Source organism: Bos indicus, chromosome 13 (assembly GCF_029378745.1).
Source record: "Bos indicus isolate NIAB-ARS_2022 breed Sahiwal x Tharparkar chromosome 13, NIAB-ARS_B.indTharparkar_mat_pri_1.0, whole genome shotgun sequence".
Taxonomy (NCBI): domain Eukaryota; kingdom Metazoa; phylum Chordata; class Mammalia; order Artiodactyla; family Bovidae; genus Bos; species Bos indicus.
This window is the reverse complement of record NC_091772.1, coordinates 78,546,250-78,569,219: the sequence shown is the minus strand read 5'-3', so window position 1 is coordinate 78,569,219 and position 22,970 is coordinate 78,546,250. Positions and strand designations below refer to the sequence as shown.

Here is a 22,970-nt window from a genome sequence, read left to right as displayed (position 1 = left end):
GGTCTACCTCTGGCCTTCAAACTTGTTTAAAGGTACTTTCATGTTGAAAAACAACTTCTGTAAGGAGCAATGAGGGTTCAAGGTTAGCAGGTTGAAGGCAGGAAAGTGCAGCAGCCCCAACAGGAGCCCTCTACTCCGCTACTCCGACAGAAGGCATCCCCGGGCTCCGGGAGAGGCGCATCTGGAGGAAAGGCGCTGGACCAGGAAGAAAAGGACTCTCTGGTCACAAGTCTGCTTTACGACCACTTAATCACGCCAGGCCTCGGTTCATTCGAAAAAACAACCCTGCCTCACGCCATTCACCACAATGACTTGTGTTTAATACAGGTAACAGAAATGTGTGACGCCAACTGTGAAACTAAGGGTGTTTATACACGTGTGATTACATTCACATAAAAATTCCAGTTTAAAAGACAAACCTTCAAAAAAAAAAAATCAAATCCAACAAGAAGCCAAACCAATCCAAAATACCCCTTCTTCACCAGATTCGACACGTCATTCCGCTCCAAGCCGTAAAGCCAAGCCTGCCTAGGCAAGAATAAGGCTTTTACGTTTATTTTTATTCCTCTCCTCCATTCAAACAATACCACTCCTTTCGAAAGAACCAGAAGATGAGGGAAAAGTTGAAAGTCACAAAAAACAGAATAACCTTCAGGGTTGAACCAAGGATAATATGTTAAGAAAAGAGTTAAAAAAAAAAAAAATGATTTCGTTTCACATGCAAATTCTTCACCTGCCCAGAATTTTGTTTTGCTGGAAATATTCTGGCAAGATCAAAATCTCAGGAAATTCCAAACAAATGAAACTCTAAAGGCAAATTACTTAGGAAAAAGGATCTAACTTTAGAGACCCAAGCACGCTCCTCCCATTTTTGCCCAATTCTTTACTTTTATAGAGGAGCACCAAACCAACCACAAAATCATATGCTAACAGGAGTTCTGCATCCTGCAAGAGGACAACTCTGGCTTTCAACAAATGCCTCTATTTCCTGTCAGCACTGGTCAGTTGCAGCTATCAAACCTAAGGCGTTTCAAAGAGGGAAGACTCCCCCCGGCTGACAACGCTCATACTTGGCCAGCACGCGGAACACGAGGACTGAGAAGCCACAGGGCAAAGGCCCCTCCCAAGCGGCGAGGGCTGTGCACCACCAGAGGCAGGACCAGCTAAGGAGGACAAAGGCGGTTTACAGGCGAGACACAGTTCCGGCGGGTGTATTTACGTGTGTCTGTGTCTATCTACCTGAGATGAGGACCACTGGAACGAAGCCCCCCTACATGCAGCGCACTGAAGGACACCAAGAATTCCACGCGGATCCGGCTCAGAAGGGCTTCTCATCTCAGTGGAGCAGGGGGTGGCTCCACACACACTCTCAAAGGTCAGAGAGAAAACAAAGTGTGTGCTAAACTGACGGTGGGTCAGTAACACATGGTCTGCACAACACTTACCAAGTCAGTGCCTCCCTATCAACCAGTCTCCAGTTCACGGACCCAAAGAGCACAGCTCATCGACTCAGGCAGGAACTACGTATTAGGTTCTTTTATGTGCCCGGCACTATACCGGGTACTAAGGGACAGAAATGACTCAAACAAAAGCAATCCCGCCAGTCCTGCCCTTTTGAAGACTTCTAAGACGGGTTAGCTGGCGATACGTACGCAAACAGGCAATTACAGGACAATGGGTGTCACTGCAGTGTCACCACACAGAGTGCTATGGAAGCGGAAGTACAGGGATGGGGGAGTCGGGGAAGTCTGAGAAAGCCTCCTGAGATGCCCACGCTGGCACTGGAAGGCAGAACAAGACTTGGTGAGGGAGAATGTTCCAGGCAGAGCAAACAGCAGACACAAAGGCCCTGTGGGGGACAGCGAGCTGACATTTCAGGAGTGATGCTCATTCTGGAAGCTGTGCCCGACTCCAAGGCCGTCTGGGAGCCACTCTGAATTCAGGGGCTGTTACGACTTCTGGGTGAACACCTGAAACAGCAAAGGACAGAGAGGCAGATGAAAGCAGCAGTGTGGGGGATGCACAGGGGCTCCCCCAGCAGAGGAGCCCAGGAGCGCAGGGGGGCGGCTGGGACTAACCAGCTGGAAAGGGAGGAGACATCAAGGAAAGGGAGAGGAAAGGAGCGCGGTGGAGACCGCGGTTACAGAATATTCAAGAAGCAAACGGGTCAACCGTGTTAAGTGCTGTTATGATAAGGATGCAAAGAATCCGTTGGATTTAGCAACAAGGAAGCGAACAGTGACCTTGTGAACAATTATTTTCACGGTGTGGTAGGGTGGAGCGTAGCTTCCCTGGGTCGGGGAGTGACCGGGAGGTGAACAATGGACACAGTGACCTATTTATTTCAAACATTTCAACTGGAAAGAGCTGATAGTGGGGGAATTGCTGCCAGAGAAAGTGTGCAAATGTTTAAGTGGTTCAAAAAAGACGGCAAAATAGACAGAGGGCTAAGGACACACACCTAAGTGTCACAAAGCTGTCAGAACAAGATGCCTTGCAGAGGTAGGACGGGAAGGCATGGAGAGCACAGATATAAGGGCTGTCTTAGGAACAAAGCTCCTTTTTCCCGTCAAGAGAAATAAGGTTTGAAGGATGGCTGGCAAACTTCAGACCTGACAGCCAGGAGCTGGGGGAGACAGATCTGAGGTTACTGACCAGATTCCTAGGGGGTCCATCTGCACAAGTGGAAGATTTTCTCCAGCAGCACTTAGGAGCGGGGGCCCAGGGAAAGACAAGCAGGTGGCTGGCTTGGTCCACGGTGGAGCTGGTCAGGTGTGCTGAGGGCAAGAAGACGGGCAAAAGGGAGAGGTGGGAATACTAGAGAGGCAGCATTCCAGGGGACTGACCACTGCCTAAGGAGGGAAGGGGGCTTGGGCTGGAAACAAGCAGCTGAAAATCTGGCTGAAGGAGTAAACCCAGAGGAGGGAAGTAACTGAGGGAGGGGGTGTGGAGGCACAGGGTGCTATGACCGGAGAGTGGGAGGTCTGAGTCTAACAAGACAGCAAAGACAGAGATGACCCTAAGGGCCACAGCACGCCTATGGGAGTCGGACCGAAAGCAGAGACACGAACCGTACAAGGTGAGGATGGCAGGAGGCCAGCCCTAGCGAATACTGACATGGTCCGCACGGACCACAGCCGTGGGACAGAGGACACGCTAGGAGCCAGGAAAATTAGGGGAGACGGAGGGATGCAGAGGGGCCTACTTAAAACATAAGCAGCACAATGCAGGCGAGTAATTAAACCAGTCCTCAAAGGTGATTTACTGACTAGGAGATGAATCCCTGCTGGGGTCCTCTCTAAGATATACCCTCCACCTACACCTCCCTTCCAGCCCTAACTGTTCTCACTGTCTTCAGCAAATCTAAAGACACAGCAAAATCAACGAACTGGAGTCTTGTCCAGAGTTTGGACTTCTATTGAAGGTCTATTTTTATGATGCTTTCCTATTCACTTCCATCTTAAAATAGCTGCTCCATCACCCCACGCCTGGCGATATTCTGCCCGTTTAACTGCTGTGCTTAGTGATTCTGCGAAAGGTCTGTGAACTAGTGTTTTTCTACTCCACACATCTACTGCTATGGATGTTCTGTAGTATATCCATTCAGTGACACGTAGGTGACTCCAAAATACAACTGGAAGGAGGACAAACAAAACCAAAAGCACACGTAAACATCCTCCTTCACTATTAAAAGAAAAATGGTCAAAGCCTCCTTTACTCTACTTCATCACCCATTAGTAAGAAAAACTCTTCCCTTTTCAAATCTCTGACAACTAGTAATCAACAATTATTCTTTAAAAAATAAAATCCAGTGTTACTTTGATACATGATCTTCATAGCCAGAATTAGAAAACGGGAAAAATAGATGTTTCACAACCTTAATGGTTTGCAGATATCTAATTCTGACTGTTCCTACACAGCAAGGAATGAGTTTAGTAAGTATGTGAATAGAAAACAGACAACATTCAGCAACTCATTCAGAATTGCTCAAGATGGTAATTTGTATGTTTAAATTTAAGTAATCATAAAGCCTCAGAATCTGTAATCATATCCAAAATGTTAAAATGCCTAAGAATTAAAGCCCATCGCTTAGTCATTTGAATCTAGGATAAATTATCGGCAAACTTATTTTACAAGGTACTAGACATGAAAGAATCACTCAAACAAAGCCATCTATTTATAGAGAACCGCTAACACAGACCACATAGTGGCATGAGCTGGCCAACACCATTAAAAATATTCTTTAAAGTTCACAATGAATAAATGAGACCTTTATTCTTAAAGTATCATCTGCAAATCAGGGGGATAGCCACATATTTTCAATTTGCTCTTAGTGAGTCAAGTTTATATTTAAAGAGTCTTTTAAAAACGATTTTACATGTTAAAATGTAACGCTGTTTTCTGTACAGACTGCAGAGTATCTGCAGGGCTTCTTGCCGCGGTGGCTGCTGTTGCTGCGATGCACAGGCTGTAGCGTGCTCAGGCTTCGGAAGGTGCGGTTCCCGGCTCCACAGCGCAGGCTCAGTGGTTGTGGTGTACGGGCTTAGGTGCTCCGGGGCATGGGGGATCCTCCCAGGGATGGGGGATCCTCCCGGATCAGGGATCGAACCCGTGTCTCCAGCACTGGCAGGTGGATTCTTGGCCACTGAGGCGCCAGGGAAGCCCAGATGTGACGCATATAAACTGTTTCTCCTGAGAGCGCCTCTGCCTGCTGTTCCTTCTCCTGAATGCCCCAGGGCCCAGGCCTTTGTCAAGAGCGCGCTCAGTACTGAACTGGGATTGTCTCTCTTCGGCCCATGCTAGCTGCACTGCTAAGCTTCTTAAGAGCAAGGACCGACTGTGTCTTTCTCGCGCACCACTTATCCTCACTGCCTCCCAGCTCATGTACTTGAATGAGTGAATGGGCTCTGCCTGAGAGGAGTGTGCAACTAGAGAACAGAAGAGGAAATGAAGGGTAGCTAAAAGCTTCAGGGAGAAACGGATCTTCAGTTACTGACTTTAACTGCATGTATACAAAAGGGTATGAAATGAGCAGTGCCATCATGTCACAGATTCAGGGCTGCTGAAACACTGAGTCAGTTCTGTCCTTCTGGGATTCAGCTTTAGGAAGGGAAAAGGTATAAACCCTAGAACAAAGATCCGGATTGTTTTATAATGGTAAAGAATCTGCCCTACCTAGTGCTTGTACTTAAAACAATGCATTTATTTTTGGCTGCGCCATGCAGCCTGCAAGATCTTAGTTCCCTGACCAGGGACTGAACCCACGTCAGTGGGGGTGAAAGCACAAGTCCTAACCACTGGGCCACCAGGGATTCCCCTCTATTGCTTGTTCTGACTTATTACATAGAACACAGCTCTATGGAAGAACAGATGTTCGAGAGAGATCAAAGAAACAGCATCTCTTACAATAAATATGAACTTCTGTTGCTAACAGGTATAGAGACCTCTCACATCTAGTCTTTGTTATATATATATATATATATATTTTCTTATCATGGCTATCATTTTTTTCATCTCTTGCTAGAGTATACAGGTAGAGAAAGAAACTTCATGACTTGAGACCCACAACAAATGGTATCATTCCTAACCAGGTCACAAAGCAAGTCATTAAAAACCTTACTTCTTAGATTTCTCAGTGCAATACATTTGGGCAAGTCATTCTTCTTATCAAGTCCCACATGGACTATCCAATTTAATTTCCAAGTTGATCATCAAAAATAGTTCATGGAAATAATTGAACATGGGACAAAAATATAGTCACACTCAGTTGCTCGAGGTGGAAAAATGGCGGCAGCTCCCAGCTTCCTCAGAATAGCAGAAGGGGACAGAGGATGAGAGGGAGGGGAAGGGCAGGGAGGAAAGCAGCCCTGCTTAAGGGTCTCATCCCGGCTTTCAGTGTCAAGGGCCTGCCCTCGGGCACTGGGACACCAGCCACCACATCTCAGGCTCGTATTCCCTTGCTCTGATTTCATCTAATGACAGTACTACTTACAAGTGGAAACATCATCTTAAAAATCATCTTAATTCTAATGCTGATAGCAAACTCTAAGGAAAAAACCCAGCCTGGAGTAGACGCTCAAATCTAAGGGTCCAAGGGCTGGGTAGTTCATACAAGAGAGGACAGGCTGACCCACTGGAGAGCTGTGGTAAATGAAGGATACACATTTACTAGCGTTAGATTACTAGTGTGGAGTTAGCGGGAGTGGTGCCCCTGGGCCCACCAGACCACTATCACGCTGGGTTCAGACCGTATGACCTGCAGATGATTTTCAAGAGAAGTCAGAAACCCAGATTTGTATGTGATTCCTCCTGATTTACCAACAATGACAAAAGTTCAAGCCCCTCTTGTTTTTAAAACACTGTGTGGACCAAGTCCAATATAACTGGGCGGTCACCTCGTGGCCGAGGAACAGGCCAGAAATGCGGACAGTGGTCACAGTCTTGGCCTTCTCTTTCCAGGTGCTGATCGCCCAGGAGGCACAGCACAATCCCCTGCCTGCAGTCGGTGTGAGCACGGCCACCAGGCCGTTGTAAAGCTGATCTAGGACACGGGAGACCTCAGGCAGGGAAGAACATAGAAGCTTTGACACCTAATTGTCCTCCTAAAGCATTTCCTGCTATTAAAGACCAATTTATGGTGTGTAATAAATGGCACTGCATGTAAAGTGCTTTGCCCAGTGCCTGGGGCATACAACAGACTTTAGTAAATGTTAGCTATACCGGGTTTCATTATGAATGAGCACAGAACATGGATCAGACCGTGTGTTTCTCCCTTGAATGGGAGATATTAGTCCAATTACAAAAATCTAATAATCCTCTTTAGACATGAGAAGAATTTCAGAAGAAACTGCATTCGTCAGCGTGGCAGTGGGTCATTTTATAAAATAATCAATTTATGCCTACATAGAGTGCGTTCTTTATTTTTAAAGACATAATGAGGTCTTTGAAGTTTTGATTTGAGCTAATATGAAAATTTAAAGTTCTGTCTCACTGTTAGATAAGGGGGGAGCACGGAACACAGAAGGCTCCTGAATCTAGCAGCCGTAGGACATAAAGCCCCGCTTTTCCCAGCAAAGTTGTCCCACTCTCCTGGCTCTTCATCTGACCACGGAGGTGCAGATTGTTAGATTCCAGTCATGCTGTAAGGTTATCTGGTCTAATCACTACATTTTTTCTGATCCTGAATGTTAACTCCTTTGAGGTCCCACAATAGTTGAAGGCAGACCCAGAACCCAAACCCCGTGATCTCCCCTCCATCACCTCACAAGTCCCTGGGGGTATATCAGGGTGGTTCAGGGTGGTTCCTTAAGGGTGGGGAGCAAGGCAGCTTGGAACTAATGCTTTGAAGCAAAACTCCTGTGTGAACCTAACCAGTACTGGAAAGAGACAAAAGCCCAGTCTTTAGGAGTACAGGCTCCATTAATGAAGGGGACAGGGTGGGAAAGGTTTCCTATGCACAGTTACATCCCAGGATCAGACAGACTCTTTTTAAAAAATACCCTCTTAGCTGCTGTCCTGGAGCAGCAGTTCCACGCCTGGAGGAAAGAATCTAATTTACCTGCTGGAAAAGGACAGACATTACTCAGCAAAGGAATCGATGATTTTAAAAGAAAGCTGCTATGCTTCAAAGTGTCCAGCTACCAAAGTACTGAGAAAAATATGCTTTTGAAATGTAGCCAAGTGCAGAATATAGACTGAGTCCTACATTCAAAATTTGTCTTTCTAAGAAAGCATGTTTTAATGTCAGAGGATACAAAGCAAGCTGTGAACAGGAGACTAAAATTAGCTCAAACCACAAATAACCTAACACACTTATCACTTCCTTATGATCAACCTACAAAAATCAAACATTAAAAGCACTTACAAAACTAAAGGAGTGATGCCAATTTAATCCTTTAACTTCAGCTGTATCCTTTCTTCCTTCTAAAGTGGGCCTGACATGGAAACATTACCAAAGAATGACACTGTATTACTTTGAAGGCAAGTACAGGGGAAACCACTAGAGCCAAGTCTCTCCCTGTAAATAAAATAGCATGTACTGTGCAGCTCTTCAGTGGTTAGAAGGGTAACCACCTCCTCAAACTGAAGATAGGAAATTTTAGATGACGGACCACACCCATCTCCAGCTGCACTTCACACAAAGAGCCATGGACATGCCAGACTCCTACTGCAAACCAAATCTTGCCTCCATCTCCTCCAGCCATTTATTTCTTACGTTCAAAAGGAACATCGTCCTCCAATGAACAAAGTCTGTTGGGAAACAATAACAAGTAGTGGAACATGTTGCAAAAGGAAGCTTAGTTGACAAATATGGGTTCCTGGCTGGAGGAGGTACCAGTTTGTTAAACTTCAACTATTTTTTTTTACAGTTATTCTGAGTGATGACTACATTTTGGTAAGTTTTCTGAGGCAAGTTCAAGCTCAAAAAGGATGGAAACAAGTGGTTAAGAAAAGATGAGCATAAAACTTACCAACTGCTACTGTGCATTCTTCAAAACTACTACTAAAATTATGAAAAGCATTCTTACCAGTAAGTAGGAAAACAAGGCACAGGAGCAGACCTGGATACTATGATGAGGACAGATGCGATAAAACTCTGCTAATGGCACTAAATATTCCTAGGGTGCATTAAGAAAAACTGCCAGCAGGACATGAAGGAGTATTTAAATACACCTAGAAACAGCACCATGACAGGCACATGAAGGGCCCCTGAGAGCACAGCACACATCCTGGGGACGTGGATTCTCAACCAACAGTCAAGAGACATGTGGCCTGGCTGGCCCTACACCACGGCCACCTCACCCCGTGCACTGAGGGTTGCTCCAGAGACAGGCTTTGTGCCTGTCAACCCGATGGGGCTTAATGCAACTTCCTGATCTTGCACCACTCTGCTTCACCCCTTCACCCCACCTCTTAGGATGATGATCTGAAAGACCCTGGCAATAAGGAAGTGGCATCCAGGCAGTAGGGGAAGATCCAAGAAGTGGCATCCAGGCTGGGAAGTTCCCCTGGAGAAGGGACAGTCTACCCACTCTAGTATTCTTGGGCTTCCCTGGTAGCTAAGACAGTGAAGGAGCTGTCTGCAATGTGGGAGACCTGGGTTTGATCCCTAGGTTGGAAAGATCCCCTGGAGGAGGGCATGGCAACCCACTCCAGTATTCTTGCCTGGAGAATCCCCATGGACAGAGGACCCTAGTGGGCTACAGTCCATGGGGTCGAGAAGAGTCGGACACGACTGAGCAACTACACATACACAGCACATCCACACGACAGAGAAGAACACTGGCGACACTCAACTCTAAGATGCTGTCAAGAAACAGTTCAAATTAGGGTAAAAATAAAGCAGAACAAGAACAACAAAAACCAGAAAACTCCCTCCAATACACCTCTGAATATCTTCTGAGAGGCCTCTTCTCTCTGTGCGAAGGCCACACAAATATTGACTAGCCACCGAAGCATACTTCACCTTTATCCCTGCAGAAGCAAACTCAGGCCTGATTCTGAACAGTGAAGCAATACAAGGTCTAAGAGAGATAAATATAACAGCGACAAATGTTTAACCACCAAGGGAATTTAAAGCTAATTTACCCTATTATGACAAATGCAGCTTGCCTATTTGTTCTCCTGAGTGAAGTTATATTCAGAAGTGATTTCATGTGCAGACACTTTTAAGTGACCCCCTGTTCTTCAGAGAACTCCAACTATTTGGAGTGATTACTTGATGTTCACCTTCCTGTAAGCAATTCACAGCAGTGCATAATTTTCTGAGTAATCAGTAGTCATCAGAATAAAAATTAGCTAAGCTGTTTCCTGGGACTCAGTGTGGCAATTTTTAAATGTGATTCTTCAAAAGGAAGAGTTGTACCAATAACAAAGCCATTAGGTGGGAAGAAAAAAGTCAGGGGGGAGAACATTTAATAACAGAGTAATAGAGCGTATAAGGGAGAGTCTTCCCTCTCCAATCACTAATAAACCAGAAAAGCGCAGTCTTGGAGCCCTAGTTTTGCCGTGCTCATCTTATCTTTGCAAGTCGTGCTGCTGGCCCACAAAAGCCGCAAACACAACCGAGGCTCTTCCTTCTTCATCTGTCAAAGCAAGCATGCCTCACTCAGTCTTTGGGAAGCCTGCTCTGCAAGTAAAAGAGCCCAGGACACAAGGTTACTTGGGCCCAAAGGTTTGCTTCAACAAGTGGTTAACCTTCTTCAATAAGGACTCACAATTTCCTGGCACAGTACTAGATTAAGAGTAGTAGGGAATATGTGTATTTTTCTGAGAAAAATACAATCCTTAAGGGTCCCTTTGCTAATAAGCCATGCTGACTGTGTGATTCTGTGCTGCAGAACTCCTTAAGTATCAAATCTAATTACCATGGGGTATCCATAAAACTTTTGGAGAAAGAAATGGCAACCCACTCCAGTACTCTTGCCTGGAGAATCCCATGGACAGAGGAGCCTGGCGGGCTATGGTCCAGAGTCACAAAGAGTCAGACACGACTTAGCCAGTAAACCACAACAACCACCCGTAAAACTTTACATACAGCCTCGGTAGGAGCATGAGCATTTGGAACTGCAAATTAAATCAGGTCACAAATTGAAAAAGAAGAAAACTGAAAATCATGTATCAGTAGTTATTTTTATCTGCAGTGTGACTTGCACCACAGTCTCAAGACTGATTGATGGGGGCGGGGGGAGTGTCTGTGTGTGCGCTTGATTTTCCTTTGGCTATTTATTTCGGTAAAGAAAAGATCTTACGTGGGAAATGGTCTTATTCCTAGCTTTCAGACATTTAGAATTTACAGACTGTCAGTAAGTCACTTGTGATTACATCAAGCTGCCTTGAGAAAGGGGAGGGCGGCTGTTAGGCAACTCTGAAGCCCAAAGTGAAGCATTCTTTCTCAAATGCTGGAGCCTCAGGTACTTTGTTCCCAAACATGGCAGCTGTGTATACTAACATACTCTTCAAATGAATTTAGACCAGATGTAGGTTTCTTTCTAAAAGTACAACATACAGGGCAGCGACTCTTCGTGTGCCTAGCTGGGGCTGAGTCTTTCGTAAATTCTCAAGAATCAGTTCCTCTATCTTTACAGGAAAAACCACCAATTGCTACTTCGAGAAACACTGCAAGCGTAGCTCACATGTCAGTGCCACTCATTTTCCCACATTACTGAACCAAGGAAGCCCACTTATTAAAAAGGTTTCAATACCTCTTGGGGAAAAAAGCTTCGATTCTTTTGACTCTTGAACTATACTCACAAAACTTTCATGCATTTTTGAGCCTAATTGTATCCACTGACACCCACACACCTTACAAAACTGAGTAACCACTGCAGTGTTTACAAGATTACTTCAAGAACACTAAACTCTCTTTGTGAGTACATTAAAGACTTTTATTACTTGATGAGAACTTAGCGGTCAGTTAGGTCGAGGATTATTTTTACAAAGGAAGGGACTGAAGCTCAAAGCAGGGAAGGGACCCAGTCTGCCTAGTTAAGTGTTAGAACTGACTAGAGAAAAACCAAAAGATTCAACTACTCTCTTGGCCAGAAGTGTGGTCTGATCAAAGGCCAAAAATGTTTGCCTTTAATACTCTGGGGAAAAAAAAGAAAAATCACAGATTTTAAAAGGGTTACTTTACGGAGAACCATATTTTTAATCCCACCATAGTCAAAACATATTTTACAAACCAGGTACATGTGAAGCCCTTCTAGAAGGCATGTGAGAATAAGTCAAGAGTGATGAGAAGAGAGTAATTCAAAAATTTTTAGAGAGACAAATATACTACCTCCAAGTTTCCTATTAAGTTCACCCCAGGCCAAGGACAAATCTGTTGTTAAACTGAAAGTTCCTGTGAAACACACTGGTGGTGTGAACTCCTACTGGGTAAGAACCCAAGCTTTTCTTCCAAGCCAGCACAGTAGGCAGGACCAAACTGCCTCATCAAGCCATGGCTCCCACCGTGCTGGTTTTCTCTGCATGGCCTCTGCTATCAGTACCGACACAGGCTAATCTATTAATGTGTGTGTCTACCATTCCTCCTCCCTGAGAATGTGAGTTGGGAACCATGACTCGTCTATTGTCAGGGCCCAGAGCAAACTGCTGACAATCCATTCAACCCCAACATTTCTTAAGGCACTCTATGGCCGGTGCAAAGCACACCAAGATGAATGAGAAAGATGGAAGAGCTGACTTCCATAGCTTGGACTCTACAGGAGATGAGCCCAGATATGAAGAAACCACTCCAGTGAGAGCACGGGGCTTTGAAAGAGATGGGTGTGAAGGTGTACGGATGCAGACAAATGAGAAGGCCAAAATCTAGTGTGAGGGGCATGTGTCTGAGCCAGAAAGAGTGGGACTGGCAGCCTAAACAGAGTGTTGAGCCAAGGGACAGAGAGAAGGGTGTCAACATATTTTCCTCACAGGATTTAGCTGTTCCTAATGAGAGAGAAGGGTGTCTGAGAAGACTGCACCTTCCAGGGTGGCCAGAATAAAAGGTGTGTGGGAGGGAGGGGAAGGCTGGAGCCTGGCTGCCACGCCAAGGAGTCTGGACCTCACAGATAAACGACAGCGTAGAAGTAAACAGAGGAGGGACAGGCTCAGGTCTGTTTTTAACACAACTACTCTAGAGACAATGTGAAGACTACATCCGGTAGGGCGGGGGAAGATGTGGAGAGATGGTTGAGGGGCCTTATTAGTATGTTTCTGGTTTCACTAGAATTTCTGTCATGTGAAACCAGAAATGGTAGCAGCATAGGCAAAATCTGAGAACTGAGACCACTGGATGGTAGGAAGCATGTCATGGTGATCAGTCAATGAGATGTGGCAGAGGAATCAAGAACCACTGCAAAGTTCCCAGCACTCTTGGATATTCAAAACGTGCACCCAATGACTGGTACCAAACTCCACTGTCTTGGACACAAAGACCCAGCTGGACTTCCCATTGTTCCCAGCACAAGGAAACACGCCCAGCCTCTCTGCAGTCAGTATCAGCTGCTTACCACGAACGAATTAACAGAAACACTGTAGGGAGGGGCGCCAGCTTGTGCAAAACTCACACGCCATCAGGTAAGCTGATGAAAAACGCATGCCATTAAGAGCACAGCATGGGACGAAAACTGCCAAAAGGACTCCGCAATCCAAAGGATCAGAGAACGGACAGCTCAGAAAAAGGAAAAAGGCGGGGCGGGGGAGGCACGGGGCAGACGCAGTTATTTTGCGGTTTAGAGACTGAAAAAACCCTACAGGAAATTTAAAGATTTATCATGAAATTCAATATACATTAATTACATTACTTAATACCAGAATTAAAAAAAATAGATTTGGGAGAGCTATTTGTGCTAAAATGCAAAATGCACTGGAGAGACCTTGGAGCCCAATGGTAGGTAACTGAAAATCCCTGCATTACTGGCGGGATACAGTCCATGGGGTCGCACAGAGTTGGACACGACTAAGCACATACGTGCGCGTGTGCGCACACACACATTATCCGCCAGCTGACTTTTTAGAACCATCTGGTATGGTTTATGATGTACTTCCAAAAGAACCAAAGTATTCCTATAAATACATCAGTGATGTCAAACAAACAATGACAGCAAAACATTCTTCCTTTCACTATTTCTACTTGTGCCCCCTGTTAATCTAAGAGGAGTCCAGACAATTACAAGCGCCTTTGCATGTTTCCAAAGTGGGGATCAGACACCTAAATTTAGTGCACTCAAACCAGGGCTACAAGAGAACATTTAGATCTAATGGGTCACTCAAGATGACGAGGGCTTCCCAAGCTCTCCATGTTATTTCCGTTTGTCTTTTTTTTTTTTTAACTGAAGTGAGTCATAGTACATAGATGTCTTCCTCTGCACAAAGCACAGTTTTTGTCTGAAGAGCATAGATTTACATAAAAAATTATTAGGAAATTTTAATATTCACCTTAGACTATAATGACACAACAAGTATAGAGCAGTAAGGAATTTTAGTGGACTACTGCTATAACATGGTTTTAACACAGTCAGGCATTAAGTCGTATTTCACAATGAAAGCAGCTATAAAAACAAATGTCAATTGGAAGAGTGGCCCATTTTACAAAGCCTGCCTCTAACACAGAATAAATCTTGCCTTCGAGTCACAAGCTATTGTTGCAATCTCTTTTATCTGAGACAATCAAATCATTCATACTGAAAAGCTGTGAACAGTGTCACAGAATCAAAGAATCAGAGATGAGAGAAATAGTGAAAATACCTGACCCCAGCTTTAAATTACAAGTGCATAGTTTTTCCGATTTTCATTCATTCAAGCCCACTCTTCTCATTCTGGCTCCAAAACCAATCCCTTTCCCGTCTCTTCTCTCTTGAGCACTCAGGGCCCGCTATGTATTACTTCCACTTTTCAACCCAGACATACGACCGTTTAAGTGATAGAAAACAACTTTTAAAGCCACCTGCACATGCTTTCAGAGCTGACTTTTTAGAGACCTAAATGCTTATTAATGTCTATGCTGTTTATTAGCATTAACGACTAAAACCAGTTATACTCACTTTATCAAACTGACAAACAGAATCTTTGCTTGAAACATTTGTTTCCTAAGCCGCCACATTCCTCAGCATGTAAAAGTCTACTTCATCCTTTGTTCTTTTCCCATTGTTTCCGAGTTTCTACATCTTTTTGTTCTAGTTAGAAGTTAGTATAGTGAGAAATAACTGCACTGCTTTGTTTACAAAAATTACGTATTATTTTAAAAATCACAATAGACTAAGCAAGCTCAAAGTGGCTTGGTAGAAAGTTGCCTTCATTGTGACATGCCACAAAATATCTTTAACTTCCATTTTCTACCAACCATAAACACATTTCTTTGAATTTCTGAAAAATAATGGTTTCGGTACATTGACACATACTTTGGAAAATCTGCCACCTTAAACTCAAGGTCATTTGAATTCTACATTGTTTTAAAATGCCACAGTTGGCTGTTAACACTTTTAACGATAAGAAGGAAAAGAGCTTCTAATTTCGATTTTGTAAAAGAGAAATATCTGTACTGCAAAGGTGAGAAAGCCTGAGTGGATAATTCTCTAAGATAAAAGAAACCACCTCCAGAAATGTGGCAATCCATTATGAGTCTAGAGAAATCTCAACATGTAACTCATGGGACTTCAAGGTGGTAGACAAACTTAAAACAATGAGGGAAATTTAATTGAAGACCATGTCCATGCTAGTGGCTTGCTTAGCACAGTTTTAACAATGTTTGCGTGACAGGTCTCTCACTCTGCCCTAAAACAAATCAAATTCAACCAAAGGCTTTTTACAGTATGAATTTGTTGTTGCCAACTGAGTCAGTTTCCATATAAAAGATTTTCCTCCAAAACTCCTGGAGGCCACCCCTACTTGAGACGGGGTACGCCATAATCAACTTCAACACTTCAGACCCAGAGTTTTGTCTTTTAAAATCACTTTAGTGTATTAAATTTGATGCAGAAAACTTGTCTACACATTCTCAGAGTCACTCGTGGAATTCATTCAGCTCAGAGACCAGACATGCAATACAATTTTATATATTGATCGACCGTACTTAGACAAATTAGAGTGGTTATAAACATTAGTCTATCAGAAGCTAATATACATTACAGTGCAAGTAAAAAGAATCCTGTCAAATAAGCTTGATGCAAATCCACATGAAACCAAGCCTGCCAAAAAAAGGCTTCTGTTAGTCGAGCATACCAAAGAACTGCTTAAAGCTTTCTTCCTTTTTAAGTGGAGCTCAAAATAGATTTTAATACTACCAGCTGATGGGTCTCACAATTTGCCTTTTGAGCCTATAAGCCGAAAACAGCCTTCTCCCTTTACACAAGTAACAACATCTCTCTATTCTGTACATCGCTTATTTAAAATACCCAGTGTGGTTTTGGTTAATCCTCACAACCCCCGCAATGACATTTAATCAGGAGCAACATATTTTCCTCACAGGATTTAGCTGTTCCTGAAAGCAGACCTCTTCATCTTTTCTATCTGATGATGCAGACATATGGGAGAAACCCCACCTCCCTAAGTTTTTATTCATGAACCACCATAGCCCACAAGGAGATGAGGACTGGGAAGACATCATCATCTTTACCCTGACCAAAGGGTCGGATGCTCGCCGGAGAAAAAGATGCTGTTTTCGAGAGGGTAAAAACGCTAACCTCCCCCCGCGCTGCCTGCCTGACACGGGGTAACCCTCTGGCCCCAGTGGAGTGGGTGCTACAGACCTCCTGGCTGGAAAGCGCTTGAGTTTGATACTCTCAGGGCTGAGCGCACGGAGCAAATGCCTCTTCCTCTGACAGATCTTCCCTGATCCCCTTCTCTGAGACAGCCCCTCTCCCCTGAAGTCACTCTCGACCCGCTGATATTGTTTTCTTCGTAGCCCCTGTCACCATTTGAAATCATCTGTTCACGTGTTTGACGGCCCCCGTTCGACTCTAAGCTACCGGGGTGGATAGGATCTCGCGGGTCTCGTTCAGCAGACAGTACCTCCAGCGCCTCCGCGGTGCCTAGCACGGTAAGAGGCACGCGGATGCAAATCCATCAAATGAATGAACAGGAAAGGGGAAAGGACTGTCATCCTTGGGACTCGACGCAGCACGGCGGCGACTAGGGGGAGAGGAAATATAAAAGAGCCCTTCTCCCCCCGGGGAGACAAAGGAAGGCAGTCCGCGGTGGTCCGGTCTAGGAAGGGAAGTGGGGGGCGGGCGGCGTTCTGCCCACCACCCCAAGGGACAAAGAGTGGCCGGGCAGGGGGGCGGGGTCGGGGTGGGAGGCTTCACGCCGAGAGCGGAGGCCGGCGGCTTCCAGGCTCGCGAGGTCGGTCAGCCGGGGCTGGAGGACCTGAGGAAAGTGGGGGGTCAACGGGGGGCTGCGAGGCCCGGGAGAGACGCAGGCCCGCCGGGGGACAAAGACACAGGGCGCCAGCCGCGGCCGCCGTCCGACCGGGTTCTCAAGCAGCGGGAGCCGAGGCGGAGGGCGGGACGCACAAGGAGACCGGGGCCGGGGGCGGTGTGTGTGAGGGGAAGGCTCTCGAGGCCTCAGGAAAGGCCTGCAGCGCTCCGGGGCGCTCCCGCACCTGGTAAATGGCCGCCCAGCTCCCAGCTCTGTCGATCTGCTCGAACTCCTTCTCCATCTCCATGACGGGCAGGGGCGGCTGCCGCGCCTCTCCCTCGGCCCCGCTGCGCCGTCTGCCGCTCTAGGCCGCGTCGCGCTCGCCGCCCCGAGTCCCGCCGCAAACCTCGGCTCCGTCGCTACCGCCGCCTCAGCCGCCGCTGCCGCCGCCGCCGCCGCCGCTTCTTCATGTCAACCCGGCAACCGGAAGTACGCACCGCGCTGCCGCGAGCTCCGCCCTTCAGCCGGGAGAGCCAATCAGCTCTCGTAGGTGTCGGCGAGCACTTCCGCGGGGCGGGGCCGGGGGCGGGGCCGGGACAGACATCTTGCCGCGCGCGTTCCCCCCTCCTTTCCCGGACTCCAGGCTTGGGCGTGGCGCGCGCCCGTTGCCTAGGCGACCCCTGGCGCCCCGCCCACGGCGCAGGGGTTTGCAAGCCTCCCCTCCACCCCGCCCACGCGTCTTGAGTGCCCGCCGTGACGCGGTGCGTTGGATTCAAGTGACCTTGAAGCAGTGATGCTTCTTTCCTGCAGCGCCAGGGCCTAAGTCTCAGGGCTCAAAGCTGGAGGAGGCGCGAGGAGCAAGGGAGCGTTACGTGCTCCTACCAGGCTCCCTTTGGCCCGATGTCTGCCCTGGTTTCTTGAAACTTGGCGCTTCATGGTTTACGGGACTGTTGGGAAAGGCCCCGCTATTCTCTGAATGTATTTTCCGTTTTGGAGTCTCCTGGGCGCTGCGGAAATGAATGGATTGGGATCTTGAAATGATTTTCAATATTTCCCAAAATAGCAAGGAAGTCCTGGTCAGACTGGATTCAATGTAGCACACATTCCACGGTGCAATAGTGTTGAATAATGGCAGGTTTCCGGGCCGACCTCCGAAAGATTCGGAAACGGGAATGTGTATTTTTCACCCGCCAACCCAGCTAATTCTGTACCTGTGGTCCTTAAAGCGCACGTGAAAAGAGGTGGTCAAGCTGCCTTCCCGCAGGTTCTGCTTTCAGCCATCCACCTTTGGCTCTAGCACCTTATTTGGATTTTGTGAACTTCGTGGGGTCAGAGACCCTACAGGAGGGAATCATCTCTCTTCACTGTTCCCATCTCAAGCCTCCCCAAGAGTTATGTTGAATTCCAGCTCATTCCTTGAGTGCTTACGGTGGGTACTGTGCCAGGCATTTCAAGTACATTTTCTCATTTAATCTCTACAACCACCCTACAATATAGGCACTTTTATTATTCTCATTTTATAGATGAGGAAACTGAGGTGCTGGGAGGCAAAATCACTTGGCCAACGTACCTTTGCATATGGGTATGGAAGCCAGGATTCTAACCTGTCTCCAGGAGAAAACACCCTTTGGAGCCAGGCTGCCTAAGTCCAAATTGCAGCTCTATTAAATATAATACTGGCTGTGCAACCTTGGGCAAATTACCTAACGCCTCTCTGCCTCTGTTCCCTCCTTTGTAAAATGAAGATAATAAAAGTACCCACCTCCTAGGGTGGTGTGAAGGTTGAAAGAATACGTGTAGTCTTTTGGGGTCTTCCCTGGTGCCTCAGCGATAAAGAATCTGCCTGCAATGCAGGAGACACAGGAGAGTGGAGTTCGATCCCTGGGTGGGGAGGATCCCCTGGAGGAGGGCATGGCAACCCACTCCAGTATTCTTGCCTGGAGAATCCCATGGACACAGGAGCCTGGCAGGCTGTGGTCCATGGGGTCGCGAAAAGTCAGACACAGCTGAAGAAACTGAACACACACAGCACAGTGCTTTTAGTCTGGTGGGTGGATCAATAGATACGAGCCCCTGTTATTGTATTCCATCAAATAATAGCAAATGGGAGATAAATTATTATTGGGTAAATGCAGTTGGTTTGCTAGGCAGTGTCTTCAGAAACTCTTTCATGGAGGGGGAAATTAACAAAAGATGTCCCTTCAAGTGAAAAGTTTGGGAACCCCACACTTGGCAGTTGCCTGATTTAAGTCTTAGCTATTTGACTCTCCAGGTCCATGAACTCTTCCTGCCCTTGTTTCTTTAAGTGCTTGTTTGTCTGGAACTCACAGAAGAGCTCCTTGAAGGGGACAGAGAACAAGGCTGGTTCATTCCTCTCACATGGGCTGAGCTAAGTAAGTAAATAAATCAAATGCCCATATGGAGCCCAAGTGGCCCTCCTGCCTTCAGGGAGTGCCACCTAGTGCCTGGCGCGGCTTTGGAGTGGAGCCAGTGCTATGCACAGGGTGTTGGGGAAGGAGTGTGGTGCGGAGCAGGTCTGTGTGTGCCTAGTGGACGTATTAGTTACCTAGGGTGACCCTAGCAAATGACCAGAAATGTGTTGGCTTAAAGCAACAGAAATAAATTTTTTGAACAGTACTGGAGGCCAGACGTCTGAAGTCAACGTGTTGACAGGGCCACACTCCCTCTGAAATCTCTAGGGGAGAATCTTTCTTGGCTTCTTCCAGCTCCTGGTGGCTTCAGTTGTTCCTCAGCTTGTGGCAGCATAAATCCGGTCTCTGTCTTGTCTTTACTCAGTTTTCTTCTCTGTCTCCTCTTCTGGCTGTCTAATCTCCCTCTGCCTTACTCTTTGAAGGGTATCTGTCATTGGGTCTGCTGCTGCTGCTGCTAAGTTGCTTCAGTTGTGTCCGACTCTGTGCGACCCCATAGACGGCAGCCCACCAGGCTCCCCCGTCCCTGGGATTCTCCAGGCAAGAACACTGGAGTGGGTTGCCATTTCCTTCTCCAGTGCATGAAAGTGAAAGTGAAAGAGTCCTGGAGTGGGGTGCCGTTGCCTTCTCCGGTCATTGGGTCTAGGACCTACTCTAATGCAGGGTGACTTTGCATGGCCAGGTGATCCAAGATGATCTCATGTTGAGATCTGTGAATTAATTACATCTGCAAAGACTCTTTTTCTGAATAAGGTTGCATTCTAGGTTCTAGGGGATAGGACTCAGGTATATCTTTTTGAGGCCCCCCACTCAACCTACCACAATGGCCGAGGGTAAAACTTTGTCACAATATTGATCCTGAATGAAACCCCTCGTTTCAGATTTCAGCTAGTCACTATGATATCCATTCTTCACATAGCAGCCAGAAAGTGCTCTTAACTTTTAGATCATGAAAACTTATATGTAAAATCCTCTGGTAGTTACCCATCCTTATTAGAATGAAACCCAAATAAGTCCTAACCTTGGTGTGCACTTCACCAAGCTCTCTCCTTTTTTTGTACTCTAGTCCAATTCTCTAATTCACTGAATGAGTTTCAACCTCAGGACCTTTGCACCGGCTTTTCCTGCTGCCCGGATCTTCTTGCAGTTCTTCTCACCCTTTAAATCCCAGGTAAAATGTCCTCTGCACACAGGTCTCTAACCACCATCTCTAAAATAGACCCCAGTCACTCTCTAACAGTGAGCTTGTATTTTTTCATTTTTTTTGCATCACAGAGTTCATCGCTGTGTTAAATCCCCCTCTGTATTCATGGGCTTGTTTGCTTTTCCTGCCCCCCACCCCCCACTAAAGCATTCCATGAGGGTAGGGACCTTGACCTCTTGGTCCGTGTCCCAAGCCCCTGATATTGGGTTGGGAGGAGAGACTTGAGTTGCTGGAATCCTCTGCAGCTCTCTGAGGCTTGGCTCTTGTCCATAACACTCTGCCAGTTCCCTGCCAAAGCCTGGCCTAGAACTAGCCAAGGCTTGATATCCCCTAGAGATGTGATGGTGATGTTGGGGAATCTTTTAGTGATGACCGGTTAGAAAATAAACAAATAACCATGTGTCATGATAGCTAAAACCTTTTCCTGGCAGGCCTGCCTAAGGGATGGTCTCACGCGATTTCCTAGGTCTTTCCTTCACAGATTTAACTAATGGAGGAAATCAATGACCCATTAAACTTTTAAAAATGTCCTAAAGACTTGTCAGTAGAGAAGGATGGGTATTTACCAAGCCTCGGGCAGATCATTGACTCCTGACTTAGCAGTGTCAGCAAGTTTCCTGGTAAAAATCCATCCCAGTCTTTTTTTCTCGGAGGTAGACCAGTGTTAGGAGCTTGGGATTCAGGGGGAGAGCAAAGTAGTTTCGATGCGATGTCGCTTTCTCAGAGAGGCCCCTTCTAATGCCCCTGAGTAAACAGTGCCCCGAATCCGCCTTTGAGGACATATTTTCTCCCTACTGTTACCACGTGGTGTTATCTCATACATTTTTCTGTGTTCTCGTCTACCACTGCATGTAAACTGCATGAAGAAAAGAGACAAAGTCGATCTGATTTAGTGTTGTCTTCCTTGAGCTACAGGTCATTCCCAGATGGGCCCACCAGACCTTGGAAGGTTCCAGAAATCAAGACAACAGGGCTTTTTTCTACCTCATAGACTCGGACCCCTAGAATCCTTGCGGGCCCCCAACTCCTTCTGTCTGCCAGTGAGGATACACAGCCAAGAAGAGACACGGCCCTTCCCTCTGAGATTCACAGCTGCTCTCCTGAAGAGGTTTGGGCATCTGGACCAGTTGGCTGATTTGGTGACAGCCAAACACATCCCTGAGATGGGATAACTGAGATGAGTTATCTCCATCCCTGAGATGGGATAACTGACTCGGGACAAAACCCAGGCCCGCAGCACGGAAACTGGATGTGTAGAGAGAGCTTCAGCATGGGTTACAGACATGCTAGCTGTGATGTTGCATTTTATTTTTTAAAAATAGTTTATTTTGGCTTTTTCTTAAAAAAAAAAAAAAGAATTGTTTTTTTGGCTGTGTGGCACATAGCATCTTAGTTCTCTGACCAGCGTTTGAGCCTGCACCCCCTGCAGAGGAAGTGTGGAGTCTTAACCACTGACTGCCAGGGGGGTCCTGATCTCGCATTTTGTATTTTCCAACAGTCCTAAAAGTCTGGTGTGATGCCATTTTGTGATGAGAAAACGAGTAAAAAGAGGTGAAATCAGTGAATACCCCAATATAGAATGTTGGTCTGACTGCAGTTGGTTAGAAGCTTCTAAACCCTAGGTCTGCTGCTTGCTGCCTTTCAGGCTTTGGGCAAGTTGCTTAACCTTCTAGTGGCAGCCTGGATGCTTTCCAGCGAGAAAAGCTCAACTGAAAGTAAGCTTTCACAAAGTGGGGAATTCACTGGCGCATGAAGCTGGAAAGTCCAAAAGTGGCTTCAGGCGCAGCCGCATCCAGGGGCTCAAACCTCGCCGCTGTGACGCTCTTCCACTCCTGCTGTCTCAGTGCTTCCCTCCGTGTTAGCTCCGGTCTCCTCGCCAGGTACCCGGGATGGCCCTGGCAGCTCCAGGCTCACTTCTTGCCGACTCAGCAACCCCGGCAGAAATAGTGCTTTTCTTCCCCTGTGGTCCCAGCTCCAGTCTTGGCCTTGAATCTCATGGGTCCACTTGAGTCTCATATGCCATCTCTAAGCCAATCATTTTGTCTAAGGAAAATATTGGCAAATAAGTAAACTGAGGCCCAGAAAGGTCAATTTCTTACAAGGTCACACAGCTATAAGTATGGAAGTAGAATTTAGATAAGAGGCAATCTGGTTTCAGCACCTGTGCTCTCAGCCACAGTCTCTCCAAGAACTCCCATGATCTCTTAACAAATAATAACCACGTGTGCATGCTAAGTCATGTTTGACCCCATGGGCTGTAGCCCGCCAGTCTCCTTCGTCCAGGGGATTCTCCAGTCAAGAATAATGGAGTGCGTAACCATTCCCTTCTCCGGGGGATCTTCCTGACCTAGGGCTTCACCCCAGGTCTCCTGCATTACAGGAAGATTCTTTACCATCTGAGCCATCAGGGAAGCCTTAATAATAAACCATGGATACATGATAATCGTGAGAATAATTATCCCAACAGCATGGTGTAGCTACTACTATTATTATCCCAC

The 22,970-nt window shown here is 46.4% G+C and overlaps 1 protein-coding gene across 2 annotated transcripts in view; it reads right to left on the bottom strand.

Annotated features, from left to right (window-relative positions):
- Positions 1 to 17,302, bottom strand: part of PTPN1 (protein tyrosine phosphatase non-receptor type 1) — a 63,538-nt gene extending 46,236 nt beyond the window's left edge. Inside the window, exon 1 of one of the 2 annotated variants that reach the window (XM_019972575.2) lies at positions 17,084 to 17,302. In XM_019972575.2, coding sequence (XP_019828134.1) covers positions 17,084 to 17,146 — 63 coding nt within the window. In that variant the 5' untranslated portion in view covers positions 17,147 to 17,302. The remainder of the gene's footprint in view (positions 1 to 17,083) is intronic. The other variant, XM_019972576.2, reaches the window with a different exon arrangement.
- Between the last annotated feature and the right edge of the window lie 5,668 nt (positions 17,303 to 22,970).